This window comes from Oxyura jamaicensis, chromosome 7 (assembly GCF_011077185.1).
Source record: "Oxyura jamaicensis isolate SHBP4307 breed ruddy duck chromosome 7, BPBGC_Ojam_1.0, whole genome shotgun sequence".
Lineage (NCBI taxonomy): Eukaryota > Metazoa > Chordata > Aves > Anseriformes > Anatidae > Oxyura > Oxyura jamaicensis.
In genome coordinates, this window is record NC_048899.1 from 9,250,050 (window position 1) to 9,275,097 (window position 25,048).

The 25,048-nt window shown below is 46.8% G+C and overlaps 1 protein-coding gene across 1 annotated transcript in view; it reads left to right on the forward strand.

Moving 5' to 3' along the window:
- The first annotated feature begins 4,213 nt into the window (after positions 1-4,213).
- The window catches only part of GAD1 (glutamate decarboxylase 1), a 32,751-nt gene continuing 11,916 nt past the window's right edge, over positions 4,214-25,048 (forward strand). Inside the window, exons 1-13 of the mRNA XM_035331800.1 lie at positions 4,214-4,785; positions 6,098-6,247; positions 7,650-7,712; positions 11,876-12,034; positions 12,658-12,900; positions 13,722-13,812; positions 18,386-18,498; positions 19,895-20,010; positions 20,105-20,184; positions 20,389-20,443; positions 21,583-21,699; positions 21,860-21,924; positions 24,366-24,444. Coding sequence (XP_035187691.1) covers positions 6,178-6,247; positions 7,650-7,712; positions 11,876-12,034; positions 12,658-12,900; positions 13,722-13,812; positions 18,386-18,498; positions 19,895-20,010; positions 20,105-20,184; positions 20,389-20,443; positions 21,583-21,699; positions 21,860-21,924; positions 24,366-24,444 — 1,251 coding nt within the window. The 5' untranslated portion in view covers positions 4,214-4,785; positions 6,098-6,177. The remainder of the gene's footprint in view (positions 4,786-6,097; positions 6,248-7,649; positions 7,713-11,875; positions 12,035-12,657; positions 12,901-13,721; positions 13,813-18,385; positions 18,499-19,894; positions 20,011-20,104; positions 20,185-20,388; positions 20,444-21,582; positions 21,700-21,859; positions 21,925-24,365; positions 24,445-25,048) is intronic.

The window sequence follows — 25,048 nt, forward strand, 5'->3', positions numbered from 1 at the left end:
TTGCAGCAAAGTTGTCTCTTGTTCTAGTGCTGAGTGGCTAACGCCCACCCTGATGGCTGCAGCTCTGCTCATTCCTGTGATCATCTCCTTCTAGTGCAGCTATCAAAATGCCAGCAAAGGGAATCAAGAACATTTGGAAAATTAATGTTTGCATAGATGTTTTGAAGGGTCAAAGTAGAGAACAGGAATTTATTACATGAATAGATCTGCATATGTGTCTGGAACATGCAACATTAATCTGAAGTTCTGTTAGAGAGCCAGTGTCTTCAGTTAGAATCGCATGTCTCTTGATCTGGGAGAAGAGGTATTTTACCTAAAATTGGTCCTCGGTTCTCTCATATAATCTTCCAAACTAAATACTGAAAAGAAAGGCATCAGTAACAGCTAATGGCTTTGCTTAAAACTCATGCACTCCTCCAGTCCTCAAAATTGGATGCATCTGTTATTGTGAGAATGCAAAAAATTAAAGCCCCTCAAGATAGGAAATATGAACTGCTCATTCAATAGAGAGGAAAAAAAAATCTTACCTGCATGTCCTTTTTCTCTGGTGGACAAAGTACGTGTTCATATTGTCCTGTTTTTACATTGTGTTTGTATGCTTTGTTTGCACCTTAAGTATTACTTAGATATCATGTTTCTTCTTAAAAAACTTTCATTTCAACATGGTGTATTGAACCTTCATTTCCGGAAATAAATATACAAAATCTCTATTTCTGAATTGTAGCTAAAAACATAGCAGAAGGCTCAGGCTTTTTAAGTATGATGCTACAAAAGGCCTACAATTTCACAAGTACCAATGACTGTTTAGATTGTGCTAGCAAGCTCATCAAGCTGACTTCACCACAGAGAAAAGAAAATAAAGGGGGAAAAAGGGGTGGGGGGGAAGCAAATGCACAACTATAATGATTCTGAAAATTTGTGAGACTTAGGAAAGTCCATACATGAGAGTGAGTTACAGCTTGAGAAGCCTTTTTAAAGAAAGAAAGAATAGTCCTTGTTTCCTGTTTCCTATGGATTCTTTATGAAATATACTTAATTTAAATAAAAGATGTATTAAAAGATCCCAGAGTCCAGCTCTAAGAATACATTCTGGGATCGGAGAGCCAAACTGCATTATCTTCTGCAGCAGCGTTACTGAAATTACTGAATGTTCTAATTGTAAACTGATGCCCTCCAATGGGATAAAAAGATACAGCTCAGTGAGGCATGTAACAATTACAACATATCACTAGGAGAGAATCCAGGTGTTACCTGTCTTGTCTCTACAGGGTTAATGTCAGACTGGAAGTAAATTTAATTTTAAACACAGGATAAACAGTTGCAAATCCCTAAATCTGATAGAGGGCAGAACTACTCGGGTATACTGTTACTATTTTTCATGCTATAATCACAGTTCCACGATTCAAGTAATTATTTTCATCCATCTAGATAAATAAAACTTTCTGTTGCTATTTATTTTGTTCTGGTTTGGAGGTAGGGATGTTTGCTTGGGGGTATTGAGAGTGGGGATTTGCTGCTGCTAATGGTTCAGGATGTGGGTTAAACTTTGGGATGTTTTTCAGATGAAGAAGATCAAAACGGACAGCAACACGTGCCAGCATGGATCAGGAAGGGGACATCCTGCAACAAGAAGCCACAAAGTATGTAAAACAATGTGCTTCAGATTAGATTTCACCAAGTGCCCTTCATCACAGCAGTGCTGAGTGTTCTAGCTGGCAGCTCATCTTGAGCTGTCTTTGAAATTTGGATGATGGACGTGATCCTTACATTCGGGACAGTTGGATACATCAGCATCTGATCAATCTCAAAACCCAAAGCAAACCTCTCTCTTAACTTCAGTGAATTTTTATCAGGTGCCATAACCAGATAGCATAAGTTATCTTTAGAATAGGGTTCTTCACCTGATTTCCATTTGTAGAATTTTTTGGCTAGGGGACAAGTAATTAGAACAATAGTTTGTTATTTTTCCTTGGCATGTTCACTTTTTGGTTACAGACATGCAGTAATTTATATCTATATTTTTTAGCGCTACAGGTGAAGGCCAGGAAAATTCTGAAATACTTAATTTTCCAATTTTTCTTTTGTCAAGATTTAAGGAAATTTGTTATTTAAATTATTCCAGTCTATCAAACATACAAGTAAATGAGATGTGACTGTGTACCAGAAAGGGTGGGGAAAGAAAAAAGATACCTGATGCAATTAATATGTTTTGTAATAATGTCCTCGATTATACATTATTATAAATGTGTGGTTAAAAACACAAAATCAGGACCATCACAGATACTCAGTTGCATCATCTTGTATACATTTTTAAGAAAGGAGCTTGCCTGCTCCATACCACCTACCATAGTCACAATCCAAACAAAATATCAATCAAAAGGCAACAGAAAGAGAACATTCATGGAGGAAAACCAAGAATCATAATGAATACCAAAAGGCCAATGTACTTCCCTTCCTTCAGATAAATTAATAGGAATATAGTTCTGAATATGAAGGAGGGGGGAAAAAAAAAAAAAAAAAAAAAAAAGAAGAAAAGAAACAGTATGGCACAGTGCCTTTCTGCTGTTTGCATTTCTAGTGGCATGTAGAGAACACCTCACATGGAGAACACCTCACAGTGTAGGCAGGAGGCTTTCCTATCTCGAAATATGTTCTACGCTATGAAATGTTGTGTGCAGCTCCTGGCACAATGACTCTTCAAGCCCACAGGCTTCAATAATAATCGTTATTCCCCTGCTCAGTACTCAGTTTTATACGCCCACATTTATAAGCATTGTGTAATCATTGACTGGTCTCTGTCGCTGAAGATCCGCATCACTTTTGCTCCTGTGCCCCCCCCGGGTACTCGGTACCCGTGTTTTGGCACGTCCGGGTAGGGAGCTGGAAGAGGTCTGATTGATTGAGTGCGATCTGACCGGTGCACTGGCAGCAGCCTTCAGCCACTTGCCCGCTGCTAAGGGTTCGGGTCAGGGGTTTCCCTGCGCGTTCCCCATCCTCGGTGGCTCGCTGGGTTCACAGCCCCGAGCCCCGGGGGCTCTCACCTGCGCGGGGCAGGCGGGGAGCCCTCCGGGAGCCGGCCGTGCGGGGCCCTGGGGCAGCAGGGGCGGGGCCGGGCTGAGCGAAGCCCCCGGGGCTCTGTGCTCCGCGGCCGGGCTGCTGCCGAGGCGGTGTGCGGAAGGGGTTTTAAGCAAGGACCGAGCGCTTCCCAGCTCCGCGGGAGCCGTGGGCTGCTGCCTGCCCGCCGCTGCCGCCCGGGGAAGCGGCCGGGCGGCGGGGCTGCCTTGAGGAGCAGCACCACCTAGCGGGGGCGGCCGCCTCGCCTGCCGCAGCTGTGCCGCCCGGGCCGGGCCGTGTCGAGCCGTGCGGCGCCGCCCGCTGTCCGTGGTGCTGAGCCGAGCGGCCCCGCGGGAGCTGCGGGCACCGGCGGCCGCCCCGCGCCGCGGATGTGCGCGGTGCGGCCGCGCTGCACGCTGCGGGAGCTCCGCAGGGCGGGGGGGAGCCGGCGGGACGCCGTGACCCATGGCTCCGGAGGGCTCCGCGTGAGCTGCCGGTGGCTGTTTGCACTGCGATCCTGCCACGTTTCCTAAAGGTGGCTGTGGTCACTTACAATTAGCCACAATTGGGGTATCGTTTCTCCCGCTCCGCGCTGAGCGAACGTTTTGCCCGGTCGGTTGAAACCACCTCTGAAAACGAATTCCTGGCTCAGATGGCAGCAGGACATGGCAGCTAGGGCCGGCGAACTTTACAGCTGTGTTTGCAAGCTGCCTTTCGTGCTCCCGGTGCTTTTGCTCCGTGTCCAGTTCTTAGACAGTGGGGCTGCTCGGCGAAGCAGTCGACTCGCCTACTTCATGCCCTCAGTCGGTCGGGCTCCTTTCCAAAAAGACCTTGAAGTTTTCCCCTCGAGTCCTTCAGGAAGGACACTTCCCTGCTGCTCGCCCAGCACCCCCAGCACGGGCTGAAAGCCCCCATCGGGTCGCTCTCCTCCCAGCGTCCCTCTCTGTGGCCAGGGCTGGGTTTAGGCACCTAAACCCGGGGGCCGGGCTGCCAGAGGAATGCTGCCTGAACGAGTCGCGTTTTAGCAAAAGGGGCTCGGGTATAAAACCGTAACGTAGAGGCAACGCCGAGGGGAGGTCACAGAAATCCAGGTGTTTCCCTGCGGCCGGGAAGGCGAAGGAGCGGCGGTGCCTGGGCCTCTGCCACCCTCTGGCGGGGACCCGCGCCGAGGGCGCTGCCGCCGCTGGGGACGGCGGAGCGGGGGGGGGGGCGCGGGGCTGCGCTCGGCACGTCCCCCCCGGGGGCTCAGCCCAGTCGCCTCTGCCTTCGCGCCGGTGACCTCGGGGCGAGGCGGTGCTATCGAGGGAAAGCCGCCGGTGCCTCTCGCCCGAGGCACAAACACCGCGTGGGGTCGGAGGCCGAGGGCAGCTCCGGAGCTGCGGGGCGAAGCGGGCGGCGGCGGCAGCCGGGCCGGGGGGGCCGCCCTTCCAGTCCCCGCCCCGGCCCGCCGCTCCCAGCCCCGTGCACGGCACGGCACGGCACGGCGGGGGTGGGTGGCGGCAGCCCTGTGACTCATGCCTGCGTCGAAGCAGATCAAGCGGCGATTCACGCTTTTAAAAAAGCAAATCCGAGTACTTCTGGAAAAAAAGGTCATCTCACATTAAATTCCGCCGCGCGATTGGTATTCCGACGTCGTTTCTGGCGGAGTTTATAAGCGGCGAGTCGCTCCCAGGCTGGAGTCGCCCTGCCTGCTTGGACGCCGGCAGCCAGAGCGCTCCGCTCGCCCCCTCGGTAAGTCTCCTTAATCCGCATCCTATTTTCGAAACCTTCGGGAGCGTCTTTCAGGATCTGGAGCTTTTTTACATTTTTTCCTTTTTTTTTTTTTTTTTTTTTTTTACACCCTAAAATCGGTTTTGGTCTCTGTCGTGCCTATAGAGTGATAACGGGTGTTTTGAGACAGCCAGCGCCTTAGACATTGCCTTAACCTGTTACTTCGCTTCCAGGCATTGTCTAGCGAATCTCTTCTCCTTTATGGTTGTTTCCTTTTACATCTGAAAAAAAAATAAAAAAATAAAAATAAAAAAGGCGAAATACTTGTTTACCATTGAAACCACCGATCCGTTGCGTTTACACGCGGGCGTAAAGGCGCCCAATAATGGAAACGAATCGCTAGCTACCGACGTGCGAAAGCAGCTAACAAAGAAAGCGCTCGTTCGTTGCCGCGACCTTCATTTTCTTGACAAAGGGAACGAAATAAATCGCAGGTAGCCATGGGGACAAAGGGACGAGCCCGGCACTGCCCCGCCAGCGAGCGGGTGATGGAGGTGCGGTGCCCGCCCGCGGGGACCGGGTACTGGGGGCCGGTGCCGCGCCTCCCCCGGCCCCGCCGCCCCCCGTCGTCGGCGCCCTTAGCGCCAGGGATCGCTTCGGAGAGCGCCGGCTTGCTCTGGAGCACGTCCTGCCCCTGATTTGCTGAAACACGCGTGTGCCGGGACATGTGTGCGTGACGCGTGCCGCCGGACTCGGGCAAAATGCACCTTTGTTGTGGCGGGGGGACTCTGTGGGTCTGCTCCGAGCGCTGAGCCTGCCGTGCATTTCGGGGATGGGCTGGGAGCGCACAGAAACGGGAGCTGTGTGGGGCCGGAGGGCACCTGGGCTGGGAATTTCGAAGCCCGCTCTGCACGTTGGCTTCCGTTTGACACGAGCCACATAATCGCCCTGCTCAGCGGCCACCGATATAATTGCGATAGACTTCACGGTCTGCTAAATCCGTCATTCAGGCAAGGGGGGCAACGCCTCGGCATCCAGTGAAGAGACGGGTTTGTTCTTCAGCCTGTCGAGGCATTTTCCCGGCGCGACGCTTAGCGCCTCGGCCCCGCGGCCCCGGAGCGGTCGGCTCCACGCCTTGCTGCCCCTGCTGCCCTCCAGGAACCTCTCCTGCCCCCCGGGAACCCCTCCTGCCCCCCGGCAGCCCGTCCCGCCGCCTGCCCGGGACCTGCGCTGCCCTGCGGGGGCTACAGCCTCCTATCCGCCGGCAACCACGGGACTCCGGCGCGGTCCTCCAGGAGAGCAGGCTACTAAAAGCGCCTTTTCTTCCTTCCAGTAAATTCCTTGCTGCCCACCCGCGCTCGGAGGAATATCGAAGGAAACCCGGGCTCCAGGGACCGGGGCTTTTCTGAAAGGATGGCTTCCTCTGCTCCCTCGTCCTCCAACGACGCTCCGGACCCCACCCCGACTAATTTACGACCCACAAGTAGGTTTTAATCTTTTCCTCGTTTAAAGCATTTTGGAGGCTTCCTCCACTTAGGCTCGGGAAGACCAGATTCGAAACGAAACGGTAAATCTGTGAAGCCCCGTTCCGCGCTGCTGAGCGAGGTGCGGAAAGTGCTCCACACAAAGAAAGCAGCCGCGGGTGGCAGCGGGAGGGGGCCGTGCGGGCAAGACGCCGGGAGGGAGAGCCCACCGCAGCAGCCAGCGCTGCCTTTCTCTTCCAGCTAGATTTGACGGATTTAGACAATAAACTGAAGCCCCAGACAACCAAAAAATAAAAAAATAAAAAAAAAAATCGGGATATCGTAAAGGGAGCGGGGAAAATGAATCAGATAAAGGGCGAAGTTACACCAATGGCTCGAAGCGGGTTCTTCCCCCTCCCTTACGTTTTATAAATGCTAATGCTACAGCTTCCTTTCAGCCCACGCTGAAGCCTGTAATCAAGCGAAATTTGGATGCTAATTGTAGCTTTTCAAAGCCTTGTGTTCCTAATTGTTCTGAATTCGCCTTGAGTTATTGAGGTGTGAGTGGGAAGCGGAGGCTGCTGCAGGTGGATAGAGAATCGGTTTACAGCCCTGCCGGGCAATTCCGGCTGTCGCCTACCAAAAAATAAAAAAATAAATGGGGAGGCTTCGTGCTATAAAGCACGCGAGACAAAGCGGGGGCAGCAGTAAGAGACGAAAGGTTGTCAGGCGAGGCGGGGAATAGCTTTTACCCCGAAAGGGCTGCCAGGCACGACTCCGCTGCCATCACCCTGCGGCCGGGGGAGGGCTGGGCTTTCTTCCCCGCCGGGGGGACGGGCACAGCGCCGGGCCTGAGGCAGAGCCGCCCCCGGCCGCCGCCCCCCCGCCCAGGTGAGCCCAGTCCCGGCCCCATCCCGCCGCCCTCTCCCTTCAGGACCCACCGCTCCCCCTGGCGCCGCCGCGGCCGCCATGTCACCCGCGGGGAGGGGGCGGCCCCCCCGGTCGCTGTGCCCCGGAGCGAGGCGGGCGCTCCCTCCACCTCAACCAGGGGCTGGGGGGCCGGGAGCATCCCCCACGACGGCTGCCTGCGGCCCGTCAGTCCGGCCGGGGCTCAGTGAGGCACGTCCCATCATCTAGTCAAATACTATTTTTCACCCAATTAATTCCTGAACTCGGCTGTGACCCCATTTCACGCCACTTTATTTTAAGCCGCCGCTTCCCTGGAGCCCCGCCAGCGCGTTCCGAGACGCCCCGCTGCCGGCAGCGCTCCCCTGGCGCCCCGTCGGGCCGGGCCGTCCCTGGGGGGGCGGGCACAGGGCGCCCCCCGAGGGGGCCGCGGGGGAAGCGCGGGGACCGGGCTGCCCCGGGCGGTACAGGCCGGGGTCTCGCCTACTCAGGGAACGCCTCTGCCCTCTCTTGCAGCCTACGACTCGTGGTGTGGCGTGGCGCACGGGTGCACCAGGAAGATCGGGCTGAAGATATGCGGTAAGTCCGCCCGACCTCCCGACCCCGACCCCGCCCCGGGCGGCGGCCTCGGGCTCCCCCTGCCGGGCACGGAGCCTCCCCTCTCCTCCGCTCCCCTCCGCGCTCCGGCCCCGCCGCCCTCCCGTGCGTTTGCTTCGGCCCCGGCGTTTTCCGCCGCCCCTCCTGCGACTGCCGGGGGTGCGAAAGCGGGGGGAGCGCCTGTCGGCCGGCGGGGGGAACCCACGGGGGTTTGGCCGCCTCGCCGCCTGAAATTTTTCAGCCTTATCAGAGTAGAAAATAAGAATCTCCTGGGGGGGAAAGATTAACGAGAGCCTTATTAAAGAGCAATTCGTCAGCTTGCTGCGCTGGTAAGATAGCGCTGGCAGCCAGTCAGCGCGCAGGCACATGAGATGCAGGAAGGGAAACAAATGCACAATCAGATCACAACGTTATAGCAAGAGATTCATTTGCAGATAACAAGCTGTCTTCCTTCTCCAGATTTCTCAGTAGCGCCTTTGCTTTCGGGGACAAACAGTCAAATTTTCATTTGCTGATGACGAGAATCGTTCAGCTTAGCCTGTGCCCCTTATGAATAGAAATTATTTCCGATTTCCCCCAGCTGCCTCTTTTGGGAGGGGGCGGGGGATTATTTTCTGGGAAATAAAAATGGGCTTTTTTTCTAAGCAAAGACATGTCTGAGCCCCTTGCCCTACTCGCCCGAGTCGAAGCTAAACGTTTTGCTACGCGGAAGTTTGGACAGAAAAAGAAGCAGGGTGCAAGTGTTTAACCCAGTATCTATTAGAGATCTCGTTGGTACCCGCAGGCGACATTAACGAGTAGTCGCTTAGTTCTATAAATAGCCCCTGATCCGCGTGTAATGGACCGTTTCCTTACCAGTTCCTTCAGTGGCTGGGGCGATGGGCTTTTTCATCATCATTTTAATTTAGCCCGGCAAGCAGAACTGATGAAGTAACGCACCGTTAGGCTCGTTCCATGTTGCTAGACTACCGGGGTTACAGGGGGACATCGCAGCTTCCCTCAATTTAGGCGTCAGATCAAACACACTGAAAATGAAATATCCCACCATTTTGGATTAGAGAGCGGCGAAAGAGAGCGTAGCAGTGCCTTTGTGAAGGGAAATCGAAGCAAGCAAGGATGCTGTTGTGGTTTTGTTTTTATTTTGCTCGGTTTTAGCTTGCCTTTTCTGGCTTTTTTTTTTTTTTTTTTTTTTTTTTTTTTTCTGTTTGACACGGAAAACATACCGTGGCTAATAACGGTGGTTCGGAATCATCGAGTTCGATCACGACTCGTGTTTGTGCTCATATGAGCTCTCACACTGGGATCTAACACCTCCACGGAACAGAAAGGGAAGGCTGCCTTTGGTAAATACACAGAGTGAAGTATTGTGGATGCCAAAAATCCTAATTACGCGTGCTAAACCAGCTAACGTTCGACTATTAGAGCTGATTATCGCCTCGTCCTTACCTTCCACAAGACATTATTCCGGACCCTAAGCATTGTGCCGCTACAAAGCTGTAAAAAACTCAGATTTGTTCTTTCTCTGTATCACACGGAAATCGATTCATTTTGAACGCGAACTTGAAATAAGGGCTCAGCTCAAAGAGAGCGCAGGTCTTGAACAATGGGTCTGTCCTTCCACCCGTTTCCTATATTGTATTTGACATTTTCGGTAATTACGCACCCGAGATTTATGTGTCATTTCTTCTCAAACCACTGACCGATTTAAGGACGAGCTCCGTTCCCTTCTGTTTGAAAGCCACCGCCTGAAAAGAGCCCTGCGGCTGCCACACCCCCAGCCCCATCTCCGCACGTATCCGCTTCGAAAAGATAACGCGTTTTGAAGAGGTCCCGGGGCATCACGGCGTGCAAAGCACGGGCAGATTGCCCCCCGCGCCCGGAGGTGCGGACTGCACCCCTCGCTCCCACCCCGGCCACTAACACCGCCGCTGGCATTGATTCCGCTACCGCCTGCTGCCGTCGGTGGAAGCACTCGACGTGGCAGAACTGCTCCGGATGAGGCGAACGGCTGAGTTCTCGGCAGCCCGCCGCGGCTTCCCCGCAGGCAGGTGGGCTTGCAGCAGCAGCCCCGCGTGGTGGAGGCTCAGCCCGTAGCCGCAGCCCGTGGGAGCCCCTCGCACGCTGCCTCCTGCCCAGCCTCGCTGTGAAACCATGCAGGACCTGTGGGCACTCCGGGAACCGAGGGGATCCCTCGCCGGATCGGTCCTTGCCTTCAAAACCTCAGTCCCTCTTGATGGTCGTATGCAAATACCTCCCAGCGGGGCACCTGCGGCATGCAGCTGGGGAGCGCTGCGCTCCCCCTCGCTGCGAGAGAGACGGCCCTGCCGTACGGCGTGCGCTGCTGCCTGCTGGGTCTCTCCTACACCGGTCTCTTTTTTGGTTTGTTCGTTTCTTTCCACGCTGGGTACGGATGGCACCTCTGTCGGCACCCCCGCTCTCCGAGCGGCCCCCTGCCGAGCTGCCCCCGCCGCCCGCCCCGAGCCCGGCGGGGCCTGCCGAGCACCTCGCTTCTGTCGCTGCCCTCCCGCCGAGCGTCGCCGCCAGGAGCCCTGCGGAAAGAAGAGCGGCCAAACGAAGCACAACGGAGCCGCAGGACCTGGGGTGCAGGCGGTCGCTCTGGAATTCAGTCCAGGTTGCACTTAATTCGGTGTCAGCTGCGCCGCCCGATGAGCAGGCGAACGGCAATCTGCTGGTGCAGGAGCCCGCGATCCGCGGCAGGGGCGGCTGAAAGCGGTAACAAAACTGCACCCAAATAAAGCTCCTCGGTCCCGGACTCCTAATTTCTGCAGGAAGAGAGATTCTTTAAAGTAGCTTGTCTCACATAGCTCACGTCCCTCAAAGCATCGTATAAGGAAGCTGATGAGCGGAGGATGAATATGAAGAGACAAAACGGCAAAAGCGCGCTGGACACAGCCACGAGAGGGGGCTACGCTCCGAGGCTCCCTTCTCGGGGGCTGCCCCGAGCCTGTCGGGCCGGCCCAGCGGCTCGGGTCGCTCCTTTGTCCCCGCACCGCGCTGCGGGGCCCCGGCCGGGCCGGGGGAGCCGTCGGGGCTGCGAGGAGCCCGGGGCATGCGGCCGGCGAGGAGCGGCGTCGGGGGACGCGGACGGGCGAAGCGGCAGCGCTGGCTTTCCTCGCTGCAACGTCTTCCTCTCTGGCGAGTGTCCCCAGTCGCGAAGAGACCTGGTTTCAATCACTACTCATTCGAAGTGAAACAGAGCAAGCAAACCTCCGGGGAGCGCGGTGCCCCCTCCGAGCGGTGCGGTGCTGCCGCCTGCCCCGAACCCGGGTGCGCTCGGTTAAGCTGGGGAGGTCCCAAAGCCGCTGCCTTCGCTGCTGAGGGAGAGGCCGGCACGGTGCGTGTTTCAGCGGGCATGGATTTCGAGGGACAGATCCCGAGAAGCCGGTGGCACAGCTCCGCCCGCTTGCAGCCGGCTGGCCCCGCGTGGCTCCCGGGCCGGTGGCTCCGTCCCCGCTGTCACGCCGGCCGGTGGCGGTGGCCCCGGGCGCCCGAGCTGCGTGTCCGGAGAGAGCAGGGACCCTGGGGAGGACTGGGGTCGGTGTCGAAGCGCTTTCTCGGGCTGAAAATCCGCATCTCCTGGACACGTGCCGGTGCGGACATCGTTGCCACTGGCACCGGGGAGGGGGCTTGGTGAGTGCTACCGGTGTCCCTAAGCCCTGGCGGGGGATGCTCCAGGACGGCAGCTCGCTCTCGTGTCTTTTGTGCGTGAGAGCACCGCGAGGAGAAGCAAAAGTGGCCCTGATTTTAATCATACATCATTGCCCCTGTCTGCTGGGTCCATAAACTTCGCCTGCAGGCTGAAATAGCATTGACTCATCCTGAACTCTCTTCCAGTGGCTGGTTACTGAAGTGGAATCTGTCTGATCGACTTAATAAGAATGTACCACTGCACTAAATGACAAAAATTTGTTTTTTGCATGGCTGGGTTTTTGCAGTTGATGGCGTTTTGAGCTCTCCCTCCTGGAGGCAAATAAACCCCATAAATACTCTTATTCCTGACCTCATTAGTCAGATCCAGAGCAAACACGGCTTCGAACTGGTGTCTAGAGAGCTGCTTTAGATATTTCTAAACATGTTGGGAAGTGAGAAAACTCTGACCTGTGCACCTTGCAATAACAATGTAGGGTTCCTGCAAAGGACCAACAGCCTGGAAGACAAGGGCCGGATCGTGAGCTCCCTGAAGGAAAGGCGGTCCTCCAAGAGCCTGCTGGCGTGCGAGAACAGCGAGAAGGAGTCCAGGTTCCGTCGCACCGAGACAGACTTCTCCAATTTGTATGCCAGAGGTAAACGCTCTTTGCAGCTTCTGCGTGCTCCAGCCCGGTCACGTCCCCTAGCAGTCTGCCCTCGCCTCCCCTGCAAGTGCAGCCGCCTTCAGACCGTGCTTTTGCTTGGCTGCCTTGGAGGGAAGCTGTGAGCGTGTTTGCTGAGGGCCGCACAGGCGATGTTTAAAAGTTTCCTGAAATGCACGTTGAAGTTCCTTGGGCTGATCTGCGGCTCAGCTCCAGCTGTTCCCCCCGGGGTCACTCCAGAGCCAGCTCCCAGGAGGAAAGCAATTTCGTATTTTATCTCCTCCTTAATAGATCAGCAATGAAACGGTCTGTGATTGCTAGCTACGGTGAGGGTGGGGAAGAGAAACCAATCTTTTATTTTTATTTTCGGGTGAGGAAGCGGGCCAGGTGAAGGGCTTTTGGCTCCCGGGGCTGAGAGCCCCGCCGTTCCCGCAGGTAACCCGGGCTCTCCCTTCCCCACCGGGCGAGGGGCCGCGGGGCAGCGGCCGGTTTCGCCGTGCCCCGTCCCTCCCTGGCCAGGCCGAGTCCAGGTCCCGGGTGGGCTGCGGGCGGCCGGGGCTGCTTCATCTCCGCCTCTCGCTCCCAAAGCAGGCGCTGACGGCTGGTTTGCCCCGCAGATTTGCTGCCCGCCAAGAACGGCGAGGAGCAGACCATGCAGTTCCTGCTGGAGGTCGTGGACATCCTCCTCAACTACGTGAGGAAGACGTTTGACAGATCCACCAAAGTGCTGGACTTCCACCACCCGCACCAGCTCCTGGAGGGCATGGAGGGCTTCAACCTGGAGCTCTCGGACAACCCCGAGTCCCTGGAGCAGATCCTGGTGGACTGCCGGGACACGCTCAAGTACGGGGTGAGGACAGGTAGGTTCTCGCACTGCTCCGGGGAGCCTCTCCGTGAGGAGAGCGGGCCGCGGGGGCCCAGCTCGAGCCGTGCGCCGCCCGCCCCCGGCGGCAGGGCTCGGTGCTGTTTGCAGAGCCCAGAAACAAGTTTTTAAGACGCAATCTCTTTCACTTGATGAAATGCGAGCTGTCTGTATCTCCGGGGAGCAATATCATTAGGTAAATGAGGGCATAAATGACACCGAATTTGCAGTTTTTCTTCTTTATGTTCTCCAGACGTTTAATGAAAAAGAGACTGGAATCCTAGGAATCATCAATAAAGGAACCCTGTGGATTTCAGCCCATTACCCCGGGGCCACGCCTATTCAGGCCCTTCCCAATCAGCCGCCGATGGCCGCCTACAGCCGCCTCCCTTATCTCGGAGCTGTAGCCCGCTCCTCAGAGCCCGGGCCGCTTCGTGTTGGGCTCAGTGAGGGGCTCCGTCGGCAACAGCCCTTCACCACCGTGTGGGGCCGCCGTGGCGGGAGGGCTGCCAGAGGGAGGCCGTTGCGGGGTGTGCGGGGGGTCTGATATATTTGACAGCGCCTGGCCGCGTTTGGACATCGTGCCCGTAGCGAAGGGACGAGTATTTGGCTGCCGAGGCCGAGGCCGGCCGGGCAAAGCTCGCCCTGCCGGCAGCGGGGCCCGCTCCGTGAGGGCGGCGAAATGGCGGCTGAGCTGACGGGGCCGTGGGCGAAGTGCGGGCCTCCTCGCCCCCCGAGCCGAGGGGCGCTGCTGGGTTGAAAGGGAAGCTTTAGGGACAGCTGTGGGGTTGTGCTGAGCCGCTCTCAATTGTCTTTCAGGTCATCCGCGCTTTTTCAATCAGCTGTCCACAGGGCTGGACATCATTGGCCTGGCCGGGGAGTGGCTGACATCGACTGCTAACACAAACATGTAAGCGGTGTCTTGCCAGCTTCTGTGCCTCGTGCTGTGGTTAAAGGAGTTGTCATCTGTCACGATAGACATGCATCGTGATAGATGTGTAGTTACCAGCTTTAAATGCTCATTGCTGTATCTTCAATACAAGTGTCACCCGTGACAGTAATACAGACCAAACAGTTAGATGAAGCTGAACAGTATCATATTTCTGATAAATACAATGCAAATATCCCAGAGCATGTGGTGAGTAAAATATGCTGATTCTAATATACTATTAATATTCTGATTCTAATAGAAAGGATTTATCTTCTCTTGGACTAGTCTTTATCTTTTCCATATATATATATATTTTTTTAAAGATTTGTCTCTAGACTGAGTAATTCTGCATTTAATAACAGTAGAATACAACATAAGCAAAACTACTGCATTTTCTCCTGTTGGCTTCAGAGGTAAGACTTGGACCACCACCTCTTCCTGTGTATGTGCTGGTAAAGAAGTTATTTCTGGGTGGCTTCAAAAGGGTTAAAATGTAACAATAGAAATTAGTTTAATGGTAATGAAGGAATTACCCACTCTACGATTTGTTAAAGTCATGTATAAATAAATAAAGTACTGAAAAGTAAAAAATTACTTCTACAACCTATCAGTGAGAAAACTTCCTATTTTATTTTATTTTTACATCAAAAGGAATGAAAGCTTCAAAAAAGTAAGTGCAAGCTGTTATGCTGATTTTTTTTGCAAATAAGTGTCATTCGTGAAGAAAACTTTCTGATGGTTTTTATTTGTGTATTGATCTGTATATGTTCCAAAATGTGCTGGGACTCTAAATATTTGGCAGGTAACTGTCTGCCTTCTGTTTTAGCCCTGTATTGGATGTGTTTTAACTGTAAAGCTACCTCTAGTCTGGGTAGTTTGTTGCTAATTGGCAGAACACAGGAAATGTATCTGCAGATCTGAAAATGAACAGTTTTCCCTGGTCCATCCATGAATAAATGGTTCATTAAGTATAGCTGATCACTAGCAGCTCTGTGTAGATTAGGAGCTGTGCCTGTTTTGTGACATTAGCAGTAAAGAAAATTGCATGAGGTGCCCCAGCCAAAACCAACCTGCTCTTTACCATCTTTCCAATTAGTTTTTTTTGCTAAAAAATGCCGTAAGAGATTCAGATCTAAAAGCTGACTAGAAAAAACAAACAAACAACAACAACAAAACCACAACAAACAAAAAGTAGCAACATACATTTTAATTGTAAAACTGGTGGTACAGGGTGCTTTTTTTTTTCCTTCCTAGGGCCATAAATAAAAGCTAATACAATTCTGATTACATTTCTAAAATCTTGATTCAATGTTTTTGTCACAGAGGAACAACATACTTTAAGGAGTGTCACTTTTTTGCAGGCCTCATTTCCTTTGACTGACTTAGTTATCCTAGCTTAGCTATCCTTTCATAATCAATGAAATTGCACAAGTATAAGGCAAATCAGAATTTAGGTCTGTGGCAGACTTTGGTAATCTTATGAAATGTTACCATCATTATTAAAAACATCACACTTAGTTCTGTAAGAGTAACTCTTTTATGAGGTTACTTTTGTCTTTCTTATTTTGGTTTTAAAAGTATATTTTTAAATAGCTAGTTCTGTAAAGCTAATTTCTGATCCATTTGTACTTTAAATGTGAAGGTATCTTGAAAATACTTTTCTGCAAGTGTTAAAATTGAATCTCTTTGTTTGATGTTTATCAAATGGAAAATGGTACGTTGCTCTTTTTTTCAGTGAACCAAGGTCAACACGATTTGCTTTAAAGTAACACAGTAATTGCAAGTATAGTCGAAGCAAGATGTTCGTAAAATGCAATTTAAAGAACTGACAAGGTTATTAACAATAGCCATAGTGACTCTTAGAGCTCTGGGGAATGTATCGCTTGTTCTGAGCGGTGTTCCGGCATGGAAGAGCAGGTTCTGACCTTTATCTGGAAACTGTTCTAACCTATTTCAGTTACACAGCCATGTAACGTAACAGTAACACTGGATTGTGGTAGGGTGTGTCTTCAATTTGCCATTTTTCCTTTCCCCCTGTAAACACTACTTAAAATATTAGTGTACAGTTAGAAGAATACATATTTTCTTTCTCAGATGGGTTTTGAGAAAACATCTGTATTTTCTAAAATATATATATATTGTCGTTAGGAAGCATTCCTTAAATGTCACTGTGAAGATGCTATATTAAATTAAACATAATTAGCTTCCCACATTGACTTGGAAATAATGTATCGACATGCTATTCATAGCTCAGTCACTCAGCTTAAGGCTTTCTGGATGGAATTTTCAGGAGCTCCCATTACTCACTCAGCTGTAGGGATCTGTAGTATGGGGAGCTCGCTCACCACACAGCAGCCAGCTGAGGTTAGAGAGCAATAATGCTGTCTGGAAGTTCGCTTTATGCCCCCTGTTAGCCGAGATGAGAGAACTATGTTGATAGTATTGGGTTTACGCATTTGTGCATAAATATGCATATTTATGAAAAATCAACATACAGAATAATCTAAAATGCTTTATATTTGTTCTCAGGATGCTTTTTATTTAAATATTGGCAAATGAGAACAGGGAGATAATGGTTTGTCCTAATAAAAATGCTTCTGCCTTTAGGTGAGGGCAGAATTAAGCCAGTGCTACCCACTACCAAGATAAAACCATTATTTTATTCTGTTAGAGAAGACCTGAGATGCATGACTGTTTTAGTTAATTAATAGAAATGCCTGTACAGGTTGTAACTGTATGAAAAAATTCTAGTCAGGATTTTTTGTCAAGAGAATGGTTCTAAAGTAGGGCAGTTCCTTATGAGCCAAACACATTTTCTACATTTTAGCAAAATTTTCAAAGTCATTGAAGTTTAAAAGAAGTTGGACTGACCTTGAGCAAGTTATTATTTTCAAAATCTTAGCCATCTTCTAATGTAACTGCTGTGGTCTTGTCATTTATAATCATCCAGGGTTTGTTTTTTTGACTTCTTCGTAAGCCTTTGGAGATTCAGAAAATAATTACGTAATAAAATCAATTCTATTTTACTTGCTTTTCAGTATAATTTAAATTTCCCATGTGATCATTTAGTATTTTGAATTAAAAAAAAATAAAAATAAAAATCTTAATATTGTACACTTTCTGTATAAGCCATTAAGTCTTCCAGGAAGTATGTAGGGATCAGTGTGCAAGATCTCAAAAATAAAAATGCATTTAAACTGCTGGAAAAAAATCACATTGACTTAAGAATGTCCTGTATTAGGCTATACTGGTTTATACACTGCTGAGCTCCTTTTGCCTTCAGTTGGACATTCAGCCTACATAGAGGTTGGAATATGTCTTAGACTTGCAGTATGTAAAAAAAAAAAAATAAATAATAATAATAATAAAAAAGAACTGTCATGTTTTTTGCTACTGAGGAATTGCAGACACCAGCTAGTTGGTTAATTTTGTGTTTCTGCAATTATTGGAAGCACCCAAATTCCAGATCCGTGTTCAGCTATTTCTGACGGTTCTGATGATGATCAAAGCAAAATAAGTAGTATTTTTGCTTCTCAGAATAGCAATGATAACAAATAGGAAAAAAATATGAAAGCTAATATTTTAAACTAAGCAGTGTAGATATAAATAAAAGGCAAGCTTCCAGGCATAACTTGTCTCCTCAAGGTTTGCCATACCTATTATCAAAGTGTCATTTTAGTATTAAAGAAACAACGTACATATTCATAAAATTGTTCAAGTGGAAGGCATAAATGGTCAGATCCAGTGTCAGGGTGTCATATTCTTTAAGATTCTGTTAAAAATCACAAAATAACTGTTTAGTTCCTTTCTGCTTCTGCCTTCACCTTTCCCTCGCCCCCCCCCCCCCCCGTGTTTGGTATGCACAGCAAGCAGTTTATTTACAGCAGTAGCAATTTATCCAAAAAATGGTTGTATGGCTGTCACTTTCCATCCACAGAGCTGTCTGTGACATCAGGGCATACCAGACTATGCAATGTGTTTTGCCCTCATTAAATGGGTACAACAGTTGACTGCTGTCTTGTTTTTTTTTTTTTTTGTAATTGTTAATTAGAAAATCATCATTTATAATTACTCTTGACAGTTATTGATCACATGGTATTGTAGAAATAAGTTGTCCTTGGAGATCATCAACAGAATAAATCCACATAATTAATTGTATTTAGACTTCGAAGCCCTAGCTCAATACTTCTAATTATGGCTGTGGTTAGCTCAGTGAAGTTCACAGTTTTCATAAGGAATTGGCACTTTCGGAGACAAATGTGTGACAGCACAGCAGTCCCCAGAACACTGATGATAAACATTAGATCTCATGTTGGTTATAATAGAAAAGTTATTGATACTGCAGGTCTTTATTGACCAATATTTCACATATTGTCTTCCTGAGGATTTTTGCTTATGTAAAGTTTGCTATATCAGATGCTTCAGATTCCTAAAATTTTCTGATATGAATTGAGCATTTTCACATTTCCAGTTTTCATTTTAGACTGGGAATTGATTGTATGTTTTGGAATCTATATTTAATTTTGTTTATTTTGTTTGCTTATCCATGTAGGTTTACATATGAAATTGCCCCTGTTTTTGTCCTCATGGAACAAATAACACTTCGAAAGATGAGAGAGATTATTGGATGGTCGAATAAGGATGGCGATGGAATATTCTCACCTGGTGGGTTTTTCTCTTTTGTTTTTGTTGGTTTGACTAAAACTTCAAATGTTGAAATAAACAGAATCTGTGTCTGAATGTCCACATTCTGCTTGAAGTATCTTCAAGACAGAATGACATGTCAGAGTTTTAGAATTATGAATTTCCCACCTGAAGTACATGCTTTGTTCAAACATCCCACAAAAAAAAAAAAAAAAAAAAAAAGTTTTAAAAAATGATTCTTTATCTTTGGGTATGTCTGTCTATGACGGCTGACATTTTTAAAGCTTGATTATGAGCCCTGGCATGTAGTTAGGCATTTAGACACCCTTTCTCGTGTGTCATTTCTGGAGGTGCTGACCTGCAGAACCACAACTTCTGCTGACCAATTGTTCTTAAGAGCCTTAAGAAAAGGGACTGTATGTCACTTTCTGGGGCATAATTTTACCAGAAATCCAACCGGATTCTTAAAAGTATCATTGTGAAGACCAAACCAAAGCATCTTCCCATGAAGGCAGTATAACAGCCATTAACAGTGTTGGAAAAGACTGGGAAACGATGTGGAAGCAGGGGTACCCAGCAGAACTCCAGATTTCTGGGTTTGTTGTTCAAGGGAAACCATCCTGTTTCAGAGGAGGAAGGGCAAACTCCAGCTCCTTTTGGAATAGCCTACCTAAAATCCAGGAATGCACTCTTGCTTGGTCTCTAGTCACACCTGCAAGAAAAATACAGATTTTGCCCAGTGTTCTAGTTGATGAAGAAATATAGGAAGAATTTCCCCTAAACTTTGTGGGTAAGATTCTTCTAATAAATCTTTTCTGCATTGTTCAACTGAGCTAGTTGTCCTGAGCTCCTTTTAGAAGAAAAGAAAGGGAAATAGATATTTTCTCTCAATTCACGTGCTTCAAAAGTATTGAAATATTCTAGCTGAGTCACAGCCTGCAAAGTGACTCTTTCTGTTAACTGACTATAAAGGAAGCTTAGATAACTACCTGAGCTGTAGAAACCTACCTGATAGGCATCTAGTTCTGTATCTTCAATGAGACAGGATAAATCTATCCAGTATGTGACATTTCTTCAGACCCAGAGAATTCAATAACTTCCTGTTTTTCATGTTGTTTTGCAAAAGCAATGTTGTCATGCAAAAGCAATGAAATGAAAACTGACCTTTTCAGGAAAGTGTTTAAAAATATTAGCAATTGAAAGAGATGTTAGATTAGACTATCAGTATGGCTTTATAGAGCATCTGTCCCTATGCTGTTTAGACAGATGACCACGTATTTCAGAGATTTGGTTTTTCATAGTTCACTGCCACTTTCTCTGATAACGCAAGTGAGTCTTGTATGTCTTTGGTCTAATATGATTTTTTTTCCTCATTATCACTGTTGTAGTCTTCATTCATTTATTCATTCATTCACAGGAGGAGCTATTTCTAACATGTACAGCATAATGGCAGCACGCTACAAATACTTCCCTGAAGTCAAAACCAAAGGCATGGCTGCAGTCCCTAAACTGGTTCTCTTTACCTCAGAACATGTGAGCTCAATACTCAGTTAACTTATTGATGTATATTGTGAAGACTTTTCATTATTAAATGACCACTCCATTAAATGTGCATGGTTTCCTTCAGAGTCACTACTCAATAAAGAAAGCTGGAGCTGCACTTGGATTTGGAACAGACAACGTGATTTTGATAAAATGCAATGAAAGGTAGGATGGATGCTAATGTTTTGATATATTAAATGTGTTCATCTGTTAAATTCCTTTTATTGTACTTAAGGACTGGTTCAATACAGTGTGTCAAGTTGCTAATGGCCTGTTGAGAAAATCCTATTAAATTATTTCAACTGTAGCTAGTATTTCTCTATGCACTCTTTAATTTTCTTTGTCTTTCTGTTTCTACAATTATTACAGAGGCAAAATAATACCAGCTGATTTGGAAGCAAAAATTTTGGAAGCGAAACAAAAGGTTTGCGTTTTAAAAAAATTAGTGCTTAAATATTTAGCTTAGTGAAATGTGTTACCTCTTCCTTTGAAGGCTGAAGGTTAACATTAAACAAACACATTATAATAATATAAATGTTATAATAACATTTTTTCAGCTGTTTAATTACACACTTCTATATTGCGTAGGGAATTATCTTGCCATGGTTTCCATTTACCATTAAAAGTTTCTCTCTCTCTCTCTCTCTCTCTCTCTTTCTCTCTTTCTCTCTCTCACTTTAGACCCACATCTGTATTTTATGAATTTTTAAAATAATTTTCTCTTTGGAAATAATATGGAAAAATACTAAAACACGAAACTAAAACTACTTTTATCCAAACTTTAAAGTTTAGTTAAAAACATCAAAAATTCTGTTGGATGTTAGTCCTAAAAATTCCCTTAGATTCCATTTTTGAAGCTACAGGGTCAGTGACTATACCTAGTAAGTTTAACTTTTTGAAGCATTTATTATTATTTCTTGAATCAGCACTATGAAAAATCCATTAATTTTATATAAAACCACCAAAGTTAGAGGTATCAAGATTTTTCTTGATTTCTTATCTTCTTTATACTTGGAATTGCAGTTCACATTTATTTAACCTGACTCAAAATTGTCTCATTTTGATCTTACAGTTCTATATTTAATACCTTTGTTTTAGATGGCTTTGTTCTGCTCTATTCTGTTTGTCAGTAGATAAAGATTAAAGGAATAACTTCAAGCTTTCAAATCACAACTTACCACATTTACCACATATAAAGGAAAATTCATTAATTTTCCTTTACATTTCTATAAAAGTCTAAGCTTTAGTTGACTATTGCTAGTGTGCTGCTAGAACTTTTAAATCTCCTCACCAGAAAGAATTGAGAAAATAATATTCTCTACCTTCTGACTGTTTAATTTCGTGGACTTACAGTGCAATAAAAACAGACAGTTTATTCCTACTTTGCAGTCAGTTTTTCAGTTTCTGTTGGTGCTTGTGTGTGCTTTTCATGTGGGAAGAAAAACATTTTCAGACAGAAAAATGGGGTAGCAACATTTCTAAAATGGTTTTCATGTTTTTGTTTGTTTTTGTTTTTCTGAAAGAGGCTGGATTTTATAGTAAATACTGTTATTTTTATTGTAGGGATATATTCCTCTCTTTGTAAATGCAACCGCAGGCACAACAGTATATGGAGCCTTTGATCCAATACAGGAGATTGCAGATATATGTGAAAAATATAACCTCTGGCTCCATGTAGATGTAAGTTGCTTACTCACATGCTGTTATAAAGGCAATAGAGGATTTTAGTTTACATGTTTTGTCTTGAATTAAAATATTTATTATTAGACCCTGAGTAAAATAAATTATGTTAGGCTTTTCAAAACAACAAGTCTTCTCTTTTTATTTCTGTCTCTTCCAGGCTGCCTGGGGAGGTGGACTCTTAATGTCCCGAAAGCATCGTCATAAACTGAATGGAATAGAAAGGTACTACACACTCCTTAATAGTAATCCTGTTATTTAAGTAATTTTGTAAGGTACATGACGCTTCACAAAGTCATGAAGAGATTCAGACTCAGGAGGTCCATGCATAGTTTTTGGCATAGATGTTTCCACATCCAATGATGACAAGGCCGTAGTTTGTAGAAGATGCTGTATTTGTAGTACCATGGGTATGTTTATCTCTAGACTTTCCCTGAAACTACTCTATCATAAAAGGCTGCCCATCTGAATAAAAGTCAGAACAGTTACAAAGAACCAGAAACATAAGGTCTTTCCCATCACTGCAGTTATCAACTTCCAGGGAATCAAAAAAGGATTCAAAACAAGCTCTAACCATGTACTCTCAAATCAGCATAAAATTCCTGCCTTGAGCCAGCTGTGCTGCATGTGGGCACTGGATAAAGGTATAAAATAAGAGCAGTGAACAAAATTCTTCGTTAGATAGACTTTCCCAGTGGTGGTCATTTCATACTGTAAGTAAGAACAAGTACAGGATAAAAAACGATGTTTGGAAGGACTGGTAGGAAAAGCACATGGACCCTTCTAGCACAAAGTGGGATGTTGTAGTAAGAGAACTCCAAAACAGCAGAACAGTTTAAGCCTTTGCCCAATCCAATTTGCTCATCACTCATGTTATAGCAACATGTCTAATATGAAGTTAGTATTATAAAACAATTTCCTTAAGCTACACCGGTTTAGTCAAAGTAGTTTGGCACACCTCTTCTGATGTGACGTAAACCCAAAGGTGCTAACTCTGGTGGTAAGCTTAGTTAATTAGCAAATAATGAAAACAGCAGGCCATGAAGCATGATATTATTTCTTTTCCATCAGCTTGTACTATTTTCAAACGTGGGATGGGGCCCACATGTACCATGTAATTGACCATCACAGGCCCCAGCTGGGGTCTGTTGCTCACACTCAAGCAGACTTGGACTGCCCAGAGACATGGACATAGGAGGACTGGCATGTTGCCACGGGTACATAGCTTGGATTGCTTGCAGGAGGATAGCCTCTGGCTGCCTGGCTGTGCAGAATAGAGAGTGATGTTTTCATGTTAAAATAAACCAAATGCTTCTTTTGAATGCTACTTGAAATTGCCTTTGTTTGGAACCCTGAAAATTAAATGAACGTGCAAATCTGAAACCATAGCACTCTCAGAAGGAAACAAGCTGTTATATAAAGTTCCTGTTTATTAACTACTCCATTTGAACTATTATTGAAATTTTTAAAAAAGATACTTGACTCCTAGGTCCGATCTCTAAAGAGACACCAGCTGAGCTACTTAACCCACTGGTCTGCACTGCCTAAGAAGACTTAGAGGGAGGACAAGCTCCCCAGGTGCAGCTCAGGCTGCCCTGTTCTTTTGGCCAAGGTGTGCTACTATCTAACCTAGCGCAGATGAAAATTGGAATTGTATCTGGGGTATTTGTGGAATCAGTTTTCCTCAGACTTGGGTGAAGGAGTTGTGTTGAAGAGGAACTGTGGAACAGAGGAACTGTGGTTGTGTCTGTGTCCTCTGAGAGACGGGTGGGAGGAGGAAATCTCTTTGAATTTTCTTTAAACCAGGTTGTGTTAACATCTGTATAGCCTGTGAAATGTCATTATATGGTTTCCTCTTCTGGAACATGCAGTGAATCAAGAGGACATTTGGTAATTAATAACTTGGGGTCAAGAGGTTGGTGGACATACAATGGTGGTACATTTATTTTAGCGTCATCGTTAAACTGTCTAGGATGATATATTAAAATACAGAGCATCTTATCTGTTTGACAAGTAAATTAGGTGATCTTATGCATCCACTTGTGCTTACACATAAGGAGTTTTAACCTTTACGTGCAGAATGATAGGATTGTAAAGTTTTATAGCCTTTTAACAGTCCATAGACTTGACAAGGTAGTATAGAAAAGGCCTCTTATGGCTCTACCTGGAGCAGCAGGTAAGCTTTAGAAATGTATTTTGCTTTGCTTTATACCTTTCCAGCACCTGTTCAGCAAAGAACTGTATTTTCCCAGTGCTTCATATTATTTCCTTAATTCTTGGCCCCATCCCCTTGTTAGTACATTGAATCAAAAATAATCTGTCAGACCGTTTCTGGTAGGATTGTTAGTGCTATTTCTAGAATTGGACATGTCTGGGGATGAAGTTATTATTTCAGCTAATCAGCATAGTCTGACATTAATCATCTGGTATTAATAATAATAGAAGCAGAAGTTGATATTAAAGAGTTAATGTGCATAAAATTCCTTTCCTGGATGATGCATCTGGGAAAGGAGACATCTGAGATAGTAATAATGTCCATAGTGAAAAAGGCTGCTCAAAATGTCCATACATCTCCAGTTAAAAGCAGAAAACTAAAGTGACTACTCCAGGCTGAGTTTCTGTTGTCCAGACCTAGCTGAATATACTTTTTGTTTGTTTGTTTGTAGAGCCAATTCAGTCACTTGGAATCCACACAAGATGATGGGAGTATTGTTGCAATGTTCTGCCATTCTGGTCCGGGAGAAGGTCTGCTTTATATTTAGTGGTTATGCAGTTTAAAACAAACAAACTGTAACTAACAAACCCTACTTCTCAAAAGAATAGGGCAAAATCCATTTAATTTCAAAGCTTCTTTTGGAAGGAATAATCATGTGGATTTATATTGTATTTAGGAATTTTTTGTTTGTTAGTTTTTCTTTTTGTCAAAGCTGTTGAAAACATGGGCCAGATACTCAGCTGTTGGATCTTTGCATATTTTAAGAACAACACTACTGCTGTACTAGTCTATTTCATCTGAGCATCTGCCCTTTTGTTCCCATGATATACTGAACATACAGCCTTGGTTTTAATAATTTGTCACTGTCTAAACTGCTTACTTGAAAAGCAAGTGTTTTACCTTCCAGGGTAATTCAAAAGTTTCTCAATTCTGTCAAAAGCAAGCCATGCTTCTTTATTTATTTTTAAAAACACACAATCCATATGTGTAAATACGTACTATGTATTTTTAGGGCTTCCTTCTAGATTCTCTGTTGCCATCAATGCAAGACTGGTGTCATTTCTTTTAAGTTCTAAGTATTTTCTTTAGCTAATCAAAAAAAAAAAAAAAAGTCACGCCATCTGCAGATAGGAC